Raw genomic sequence first — 10,969 nt, forward strand, 5'->3', positions numbered from 1 at the left:
AAACCCCTGTGGTGGAACCACATGGAGCCCTGTCAGTGAGTCCAGTCAGAACCAGAGTCCAATCAGGGCCAATGATCTGCAGCAAACAGGAACAGCTGAACTAATTAAAATTAGCCGCTGAGAAAATATTTTTATTTTCAGAGAACCGTGAACATGTTTGTGACCCCGCAGAGGTTTTTACCGCAGCACCTAGTGGCGGTCAGTGATATAACACCTTAAGGTTTTGGACTGTGTTCGGCAGCCTGGACGTGAGACACCAAAGAGCCTCAGGACCGCCATGGCCATCGGTAAAGTGACCTTCACCAAGGCGGAGCGGGAGAAGCTGGCCGAGGTCCTCTGGCTGCTGAACTGGATCTCAGTGCTGACAGGGGCCCTCCTCTTCGGCCTGGGCCTCTTCCTTAAAGTGGAGATCCATAAATGGCAGGAAGTGATGTCAGAGCAGGGCGTCCTCTTTGTGCCTCACATGCTGATCACCACAGGTGTGGTGGCTTGCTGCATCAACTTCCTGGGGGGGAAGATCTGCCTGGACTGTGCCGACACAAACAAATTCCTGCGCTGGAAGCTGGTGATGATGCCATATGTGGTTTGCACCTTCGTTTTCACTGCCTGCGTCCTGGGGGGGGCGCTCATGTGCTACAGCATCCACGGCCAGCTACAGGAGTCTTTGTTCCTGGGCCTGAGGAACGCCATGCGCTACTACAAGGACACGGACACGCCAGGCCGCTGTTACCTAAAGAGGACCCTGGACCTGCTGCAGATCCAGTTCCAGTGCTGTGGAAACACGGGGTACCAGGACTGGTTCCATGTCCAGTGGATCAGCAACCGCTACCTGGACATGACCAGCAGCACCGTGGTGGAGTAAGTGAAGCCACATCTGCTGGGGTTTCCTCTGGGTTTGAGGGGGTCCTTGTTGAGTCCAGTAAATCTGGCTGGATCCTCACAGATCAGGTGGACCCACTGTGATGTCAGTTACTTTGAGATCCACTGGATCCTCTAAGAAATAAACTCCAACTGATCTTAGATGGATTCAGTTACACCAATTTAAGTAAACAAAGGTCTAAAAATCTGAACGCACCATCATAGATTCTGGTAGATCTTACTGGATTCTGGTGGGTTCTAATGTACCTGAATGGAGTCAGGATGCTAAAATCCAAACACACTCACTAAATTCTGGTGGAATCTGGTGGTTCTTCTGGGTTTTAGTGGATCCCCCTGAATCTACTGGATTGTGGTGGATCTTTGCTGGAGGATCAGTTCAGACTGTGAGTTCAGCTAGATTCTGGTCTCAGAACCCTGTCAGTGACCCTTTTTATACTGATATACGTATGTACCAGAGGTTAAAGGTCAAACAGCGCTGTAGAGTCATTATGTCAGTACGATGATCCAGCTGCCGAGGCTGGACGGACAAAGTCATTGGTACGAGTTGGGGAAGGAAGAACGGTAGAATAGCATAGCATAGCATTGCTAATAGCATAGCATTGATGATGTGTTTTCCTGTTACGTCCTCAGCAGGGACACATCAGGGCACTTTAGTGTTAACATCATAAAAGGCGTGGTCAGATTCAGCCGTACGACCTGGGAAGGTGGTCTGAGGGGTCAGGTCTCAGTGTGTCAATATGATCCTGACTGGACTGTGAAGGGTTTAAGGGGTCAGTGGACCCTGGTGGACCGTGGTGGAATCTGGTGGACCCTGATGGACCCTGGTGGACCCTGATGGACTCTGGTGGACTCTAGTGGACTATGGTGGACCTGGTGGACTCTGGTAGACCCTGGTGGACTCTGGTGGACACTGGTGGACTCTAGTGGACCCTGGTGGACTCTGATGGACTCTGGTGGACTCCAGATGTTTGTCCCTCTGAACCGTGTGGACGTCATCTGTTGAAAATGTCTGTAAACCTTCTGCCCATCGCTGACGTCAGCCAATCAGACAAAGGGGGCAGGTAATGGAGGTAGAGCTGCATCATCCCGACTCAGGAGGCCGTCATCACACCTGAGCTGCACCTGTAGCTTAACTCTGATTGGTTCAGAGGTGGGATGGACTGGGGCTCAATAGTGACCTTGTGAGTCCAGGTTTTTCCGTCCAATTGGACACTAGTGTGCTGCTGGCCCTCTCTCATTGGTGGGTTTCCTTCACCTGTGTTTATATGTTCCTGGGGTTTGAGCACCTTCACAGAGACCAGACCAGGGTCCAGGTCTACAGAGGGTCTCATCTGGTCACTGAACGCCACTGATGGACAGGTCAGGACGTGACAGTTGTCTCCATGGTAACAGACAGAAAACAGGCTTCAGATTAAGGCTGGTGTGCTCCAGAGTCCAGCAGAGTCCCACAGAGACCCACTCTGGACCTGCAGGGAGGCTCACCTGTTTGCTACCTACTATCCCCCCATACCTGTCTGTTAACCCCCATCTGTCTGCTGCCCACCCACCTGTCTGTTACCCCCCCATATCTGTCTCCTGCCCCCCCTCCTCTTCCTCAGATGAAGACTCTGTGAGGAAGAGGAGGAACGTCACGAGTTCACAAACATTAAAATCATTCTTCAGGAGTACTGCAGTACTGGAATAGTAGTAGTACTAGTATTAGTAGTATTACTGGTAGTAGTACTAGTACCACTACTGAGAACCCCTCATGTCTTGCAGCCGTCTCCGTAGTAACGTGGAGGGGAAATACCTGATGGACGGTGTCCCCTTCAGCTGCTGCAGCACATTGTCTCCGCGGCCGTGCATCCAGCAGCAGGTCAGCAACCGCTCCGCCCACTTCAACTACGACCGGCACAGCCAGCAGCTGAACCTGTGGGTGGCCGGCTGCCGCCAGGCGCTGCTGGACCACTACACCGGCATCATGCAGTCCATCGGCCTCACCGTGCTCCTCATCTGGCTCTTTGAGGTACTGCAGTCACCCTCACCGCTTCAGGTAAGTCTGAGCTGTCCACACTACATTAAACACACCTCACTCCTCTCTGTCCTCCAGCTGCTGGTCCTGACGGGCGTCCGGTACCTGCAAACCGCCATGGAGAACGTCCTGCGTCTGGGGGACCCGGACTCTGAGTCTGACGGCTGGATTCTGGAGAACAGCCTGGCGGAAACGGCCCGCTCCAACTTCAACGTTATCAAGAACCTGGGGAAGTGCTACCAGGCTGACGATGACCCCAACATCAACATCCCTACCGCCGCCGGCGAGCAGGAGCTGCTGTCCCATCAGGTCCAGATCCCCGTGACCAGCTAACATCCAGCCGAGGATCCACTGACCTCTGAAAGACTAGGACCAGGAAGGGCTGCAGCAGCCGGGCTCCAGGATGCAGCTTCAGAGCACTGCCGTCCTCCGGAGACGGTGCATCTTCAGAGCGCCGCAGGGCCGATGGGCATTTACAATGACGTTCACAGACATCTACGAGGTTTCAAACATGACATCTAGCATGCTAACATGCATGTTAGCAATAGCTGGTTAGCAGTAAGCCCAGGGTCCAGCTGAGGCTGATGGGAATGTCTGTGGTTTTATGTGGTCATAAAGTGTCGCACACATGAAGATGTGATGAAGACCTACAGGAGATCCTGAGGGCACCATGACTGTGTTCATCTGTCTTGTGTTTAAAGGAGCAGTCTGCAAGGTCCAGAGGGTCTGCTGGCACAGATGGACGATGATATCCAGAACTACAGAGCCGCTGTGTTCTTGTTAGCTTACTGGGAACCCACACAGGAGGACAGACGTTAGCGGCACGTTAGCATTCTGTCGTATAATCCACACAATCCAAGTGTTAACCACTAGATGGCACTAAATCCTACAGACTGGCCCTTTAAACACAACTGATGTCAGAGCTGATAAACAAAAATAAAGTTATGAGTCATAAAACAGCCGGCCTATTGGAATAACAAACACATTTGTCATTTTCTTAAAGGAACAGTTCAACACTTTACATCACATTCCTCCCAATGCAACCAGTGCAGAGGATGTAGTTAGCCTAGCTTAGCACAAAGACTGAAAGCAAGGGTAAAGTGTTAGCTTAGCTTAGCACAAAGACTGAAAGCAAGGGAAAAGTATTAGTTTAGCTTAGCTTAGTTAGCATGGCGTACCTCCAGTGCTGAGTCATTTTCTGTTTATTGTCTCATAATAAAAATCAGTGTGACTGTGTTTCTGTATCACTGCAGAGATCTGATCCGAGATCTAACACACAATCAATCAATCAATCTTTACTTATATAGTGCCTAACAAACGTTTACATAAAGAGCAGCTCAGAACAAACTGTCTTCTGTCGGGGTCCGTGTTGGGTGGAGGGGGGGCACGGGGGGGGGGGGGGGGGGGCACAAACAAACAACAACCAACATAAAAACAGCAACTATAGTACTGATAATGTGACTGACACTGATCAATATGGTAGATATGGTAAATATATGGTATACATGACAACAGTTCATCTGTGAATAATAATAACAGGACTGATATCAGTAAAAGGTGTCAGTGGCTGATGATCCACAGCAGCAGGACCAGGACCAGGATCCACAGGAACCTGAGAACCACAGCAGGAGAACCAGGACCAGGATCCACAGGAACCAGAGAACCACAGAAGCAGGACCAGGACCAGGATCCACAGGAACCTGAGAACCACAGCAGCAGAACCAGGACCAGGATCCACGGGAACCTGAGAACCACAGCAGGAGAACCAGGACCAGGATCCACAGGAACCTGAGAACCACAGCAGCAGGACCAGGACCAGGATCCACAGGAACCTGAGAACCACAGCAGGAGAACCAGGACCAGGATCCACAGGAACCTGAGAACCACAGCAGCAGGACCAGGACCAGGATCCACAGGAACCAGAGAACCACAGCAGGAGAACCAGGACCAGGATCCACAGGAACCAGAGAGATGAGAAAAGCACAGAAAGGCTCCGGGGAAGATATCAAGTTAGTAACAGACATTAAAGAGACATGAAGCATCAGGGTGGAGAGGAAGAGGAGGAGAGAGGAGCCCAGTGCATCATGGGAGTCCACCAGCAGTCTGAGCCAGAGATTCCTCCCAGTGGAGCTGGAGGCCAGAGTAGTACTACTACAGGAGAGGTTTAATTACTGCTACTTTGAAGGACTGAGGTACGTAGCCTGTTAGTAAAGACTGATTGATTGTATCCAGTAAGGACGTGTTAATTAGGGGCAGGACTTCCTTAAGTAGTCCAGCAGGAATGGGGTCTAGGAGACCAGCTGACGGTCTGGATGAGGAGATCATTGAATCCAGCTCAGGAAGATCAAGTGGAGAAAAACAGTCCAGATGCACATTAAGCCCAACAGCTGTTTCCATGGTTCCTGAGTCTGAGGTTGGATCAGAGTCTGTTGAGGGCTGGAGGTGATGGATTTAGTCTCTAATAGTCAGAATTTTATCATTAAAGAAGCTCATGAAGGAGAAGGATCACAAGGATCAGTGGAGTTCAGAATCAGAATTCCTTTAATAATCCTCAGGGGGAAATTGCTTTTTGTTACACACAGCTCCAAAAGAATAAGAATAAACTTCAAACACAAAAGTAAAAAATATAAATATATAAAAAGTATGTATTAAAAATTATTATTACAAATTATTACACAGGTAAATTAATTAATAATACTATTAATAATGAAGTACTACTGATAGTACTACTACTGATAGTGCTACTACTGATAGTACTACTGATAGTACTACTACTGATAGTGCTACTACTGATAGTACTACTACTGATAGTGCTACTACTGATAGTACTACTGATAGTACTACTACTGATAGTGCTACTACTGATAGTACTACTGATAGTACTACTGATAGTACTACTACTGATAGTACTACTGATACTACTACTATTGATAGTACTACTACTGATAGTGACTACTATTGATAGTACTACTACTGATAGTACTACTACTGATAGTGCTACTACTGATAGTACTACTGATAGTACTACTTCTGATAGTGCTACTACTGATAGTACTACTACTGATAGTACTACTGATAGTACTACTACTGATAGTACTACTGATACTACTACTATTGATAGTACTACTACTGATAGTGACTACTACTGATAGTACTACTACTGATATTACTACTGATAGCACTACTACTGATAGGACTGCTACTGATAGTACTACTACTGATAATACTACTACTGATAGTACTACTACTGACAGTACTACTACTGATAGTACTACTACTGATAGTACTACTGATAGTACTACTATTGATAGTACTACTACTGATAGTGACTACTTCTGATAGTACTACTACTGATAGTACTACTACTGATAGTGACTACTACTGATAGTACTACTACTGATAGGACTACTACTGATAGTACTACTACTGATAGTACTACTACTGATAATACTACTACTGATAGTACTACTGACAGTACTACTACTGATTGTTCTACTACTGATAGTGACTACTACTGATAGTACTACTGATAGTACTACTACTGATAGTACTACTACTGACAGTACTACTACTGATAGTTCTACTACTGATAGTACTACTACTGATAGTACTACTGATAGTACTACTACTGATAGTGACTACTACTGATAGTACTACTGATAGTACTACTACTGACAGTACTACTACTGATAGTATTACTACTGATAGTACTACTACTGACAGTACTACTACTGATAGTTCTACTACTGATAGTACTACTACTGATAGTCTTACTACTGATAGTACTACTGACAGTACGACTACTGATAGTGACTACTACTGATAGTACTACTACTGATAGTACTACTGATAGTACTACTACTGATAGTACTACTACTGACAGTACTACTACTGATAGTACTACTACTGATAGTGACTACTACTGATAGTACTACTGGTAGTACTACTACTGATAGTGACTACTACTGGTAGTACTACTACTGATAGTGACTACTACTGATAGTACTACTGATAGTAGTACTACTGATAGTACTACTGATAGTCACTACTACTGATAGTACTACTACTGATAGTGACTACTACTGATAGTACTACTGATAGTACTACTACTGATAGTGACTACTACTGGTAGTACTACTGATAGTACTACTACTGATAGTACTACTGATAGTACAACTACTGATAGTACTACTACTGATAGTACTACTGATAGTATTACTACTGATAGTACTACTGATAGTGACTACTACTGATAGTACTACTGATAGTATTACTACTGATAGTACTACTGATAGTACAACTACTGATAGTGACTACTACTGATAGTACTACTGATAGTGACTACTACTGATAGTACTACTGATAGTATTACTACTGATAGTACTACTACTGACAGTACTACTACTGATAGTATTACTACTGATAGTACTACTACTGACAGTACTACTACTGATAGTTCTACTACTGATAGTACTACTACTGATAGTCTTACTACTGATAGTACTACTGACAGTACGACTACTGATAGTGACTACTACTGATAGTACTACTACTGATAGTACTACTGATAGTACTACTACTGATAGTACTACTACTGACAGTACTACTACTGATAGTACTACTACTGATAGTGACTACTACTGATAGTACTACTGATAGTACTACTACTTATAGTACTACTGATAGTGACTACTACTGATAGTACTACTGGTAGTACTACTACTGATAGTGACTACTACTGGTAGTACTACTACTGATAGTGACTACTACTGATAGTACTACTGATAGTAGTACTACTGATAGTACTACTGATAGTCACTACTACTGATAGTACTACTACTGATAGTGACTACTACTGATAGTACTACTGATAGTACTACTACTGATAGTGACTACTACTGGTAGTACTACTGATAGTACTACTACTGATAGTACTACTGATAGTACAACTACTGATAGTACTACTACTGATAGTACTACTGATAGTATTACTACTGATAGTACTACTGATAGTGACTACTACTGATAGTACTACTGATAGTATTACTACTGATAGTACTACTGATAGTACAACTACTGATAGTGACTACTACTGATAGTACTACTGATAGTGACTACTACTGATAGTACTACTGATAGTATTACTACTGATAGTACTACTGATAGTACAACTACTGATAGTGACTACTACTGATAGTACTACTACTGATAGTGACTACTACTGATAGTACTACTGATAGTGACTACTACTGATAGTACTACTACTGATAGTACTACTACTGATAGTACTACTGATAGTGACTACTACTGATAGTACTACTGATAGTGACTACTACTGATAGTACTACTACTGATAGTACTACTACTGATAGTACTACTGATAGTACTACTACTGATAGTACTACTGATAGTACTGTTTATAATCGAGGGCTGTGATTGGCTGTTTGTCTCCTCCTGCTGGTCGTCTGCAGCACTGCAGCTCCATCAGCAGCCAATCACAGCCCTCCCCCATTCTGAGCTGGTTGTCATGGTGACCATCACGTGGTCAGTGGCCCAGATCACTGAGCTGCCCCCCCCCTTCTGTCTTTGTTTCCTCTTTTATCTCGTCTGTCGCTCCTTCATTCATCCCTTCTTCTTCTCTGCTCCTTCTGTTTGTTTCTCCTCCTCCTCAACCTGTTCTGCCTCCCCCTCCCCTTCTGCCTTCCTCCCTCCCTTCTTTCCTTCCTTCTTTCCTCCCTGCCTCCCTTTTTCCCTTCCTTCTTTCAACCTTCCCTCCCTTCTTTTCTTCCTCCCTTCCTTTCTTCCTTCCTTGTCCTTGCATTTCTTCTTCCCTCCTCCTCCTCTTCTCTCTCTTTAATGTCCTGTTATGTAACACTTCCTCTTCATCACTGCTCCATCTCAGCAGCCAATCACATTTCTGCTCCAAACACAGGGGGCGGGTCTTGTTTGTGGGACAATAGCTGAGGCTGAGACAGCCTCACGTCTCGGCCAGACAGACGGACTCATGAGCAGGTGTGAGCAGGTGTGTACAGATGTGAACAGATGTGAGCAGCTGTGTGCAGGTGTGAGCAGATGTGAGCAGCTGTGTGCAGGTGTGAACAGGTGTGAGCAGATGTGAACAGGTGTGAGCAGGTGAGAACAGGTGTGAGCAGGTGTGAGCAGGTGTGAACAGGTGTGTACATATGTGAACAGGTGAGAACAGGTGTGAGCAGGTGAGAACAGGTGTGAGCAGGTGTGAACAGGTGTGAACAGGTGTGTACAGATGTGAACAGGTGTGAGCAGGTGTGAGCAGGTGTGAACAGGTGTGTACAGATGTGAACAGGTGTGAGCAGGTGTGAACAGGTGTGAGCAGGTGTCCACATCAACAGAAACATGGACTCTCACACATCACATGACACCTGTTTTCTATTCTGTAAAGTTCAAACACATTCGCTGTGTTCAGCTGAACAGGAAACAGGAAGTTGAAGGTCCAGCGACCCTGAACACACCATTGGTCGCTGAGGTCTTGTCATGTCCTCCTTTACTTTCTTCACTTTCCCTCTTCGTCTCCTCGGGGACACAGCAGTCATGGCTGCTGGTTGCTGGTTGCTTGGTAACGTGTCCTGGGAGCGCGGGGACGTTGCCAGGAGGCCGAGAGGCCAGACGCCCAAATGAACCAGGAGACGGTGAATGCAGCGCCTGCCAACAGGCTTTGTTCAAACACAAAAAACTTTATTTAACATTCAGATCAAGACGAGCCGCAGGATTGGCTGCTGCTGCTGTCACTCAGGATGATTGACAGGTCAGCTTTCAACCAAAGTAATCACATTACATTATTAGTTACTCAACAGTAGGGTTACATTGCTCTGGACCAATCAGTGGCCAGGGCACACATGGACACGCCCCCTCATTATCATACTCACACATACAGTCATGAATGAATGATGAATGAAAACATGAAGAATAAAAACTGAAACATCAAGGATCAGAATCAATCAATAGTTATTGATTCCTGAGGATGACTCTGGTCACAAGATCACCACGGCCGATGATTAAAAACGTGACGCGCCGTCCCTTTAAGGCGTCTGGTTGCGTGTAGTGTTCAGGATCCTCTGTGTGTGAGGCCTTCACTGACCTGCTGCAGCTGCACGTGAACCACTCTCTTGACATCCTCGACCAATAGGAGGAGGAGGAGGCTGGCGAGGGCTGTGATTGGCTGGAGGCAGGAGTAGGGTGAGCTGACATCACCGCTGCTGTCAGCTGAAGACCTCGTAAGTGACCGTGAGGTTTGTACTCTGGGACATACTGGGTTTCCTTAGTGACAGCTGAGATACCAGCAGAGATGCACCCCCCCATCACACACACACCCATCCCCCTCCTCTGTCATTTATTCATGAACAGAGAGACGACGACAAGGATGGGGGGGGGGGCTGCTGAGCTGGTCTCTCTACATGCTGATGGAGGACGGGGGGGGCTGGTGGGACAGGTGGGGGAGGGGGGTGTATCTGGTTTGCATTCAGTTCTCATCACCTGACCATCATCATCACCTCCTCCTTCATCACCTCCTACATAGTTATGCTGCTATAGGCTCAGACTGCCGGGGGACTCCCATGATGCACTGGGCTCCTCTCTCCTCCTCTTCCTCTCCATCCTGATGCTTCATGTCTCTTTAATGTCTGTTACTAACTTGGTATCTTCCCCGGAGCCTTTCTGTGCTTTTCTCATCCCTCAGGTTCCTGTGGATCCTGGTCCTGGTCCTCCTGCTGTGGTTCTCAGGTTCCTGTGGATCCTGGTCCTGGTCCTGCTGCTGTGGTTCTCAGGTTCCTGTGGATCCTGGTCCTGGTCCTCCTGCTGTGGTTCTCTGGTTCCTGTGGATCCTGGTCCTGGTCCTGCTGCTGTGGTTCTCAGGTTCCTGTGGATCCTGATCCTGGTCCTGCTGCTGTGGTTCTCAGGTTCCTGTGGATCCTGGTCCTGGTCCTGGTCCTGCTGCTGTGGTTCTCAGGTTCCTGTGGATCCTGGTCCTGGTCCTCCTGCTGTGGTTCTCAGGTTCCTGTGGATCCTGGTCCTGGTCCTGCTGCTGTGGTTCTCAGGTTCCTGTGG

The 10,969-nt window shown here is 46.8% G+C and overlaps 1 protein-coding gene across 1 annotated transcript; it reads left to right on the forward strand.

Annotated features, from left to right (window-relative positions):
- Positions 1-277: 277 nt before the first annotated feature.
- LOC139217477 (photoreceptor outer segment membrane glycoprotein 2-like) lies at positions 278-3,223 on the forward strand. Its single transcript, XM_070848780.1, has 3 exons — positions 278-858; positions 2,638-2,884; positions 2,969-3,223. The coding sequence occupies exons 1-3, from the start codon at positions 278-280 to the stop codon at positions 3,221-3,223; spliced, it is 1,083 nt and encodes a 360-aa protein (XP_070704881.1).
- The last annotated feature ends 7,746 nt before the right edge of the window (positions 3,224-10,969 follow it).

This window comes from Pempheris klunzingeri, chromosome 18 (genome assembly GCF_042242105.1).
Source record: "Pempheris klunzingeri isolate RE-2024b chromosome 18, fPemKlu1.hap1, whole genome shotgun sequence".
NCBI lineage: Eukaryota > Metazoa > Chordata > Actinopteri > Acropomatiformes > Pempheridae > Pempheris > Pempheris klunzingeri.

Coding starts and splice junctions, on each gene's coding strand:
- LOC139217477 (XM_070848780.1), top strand. CDS start 278: ATGGCCATCGGTAAAGTGACCTTCACCAAGGCGGAGCGGGAGAAGCTG. Junction 859..2,637: donor ACCAGCAGCACCGTGGTGGA/GTAAGTGAAGCC, acceptor CATGTCTTGCAG/CCGTCTCCGTAGTAACGTGG. Junction 2,885..2,968: donor TCCTCATCTGGCTCTTTGAG/GTACTGCAGTCA, acceptor TCTGTCCTCCAG/CTGCTGGTCCTGACGGGCGT.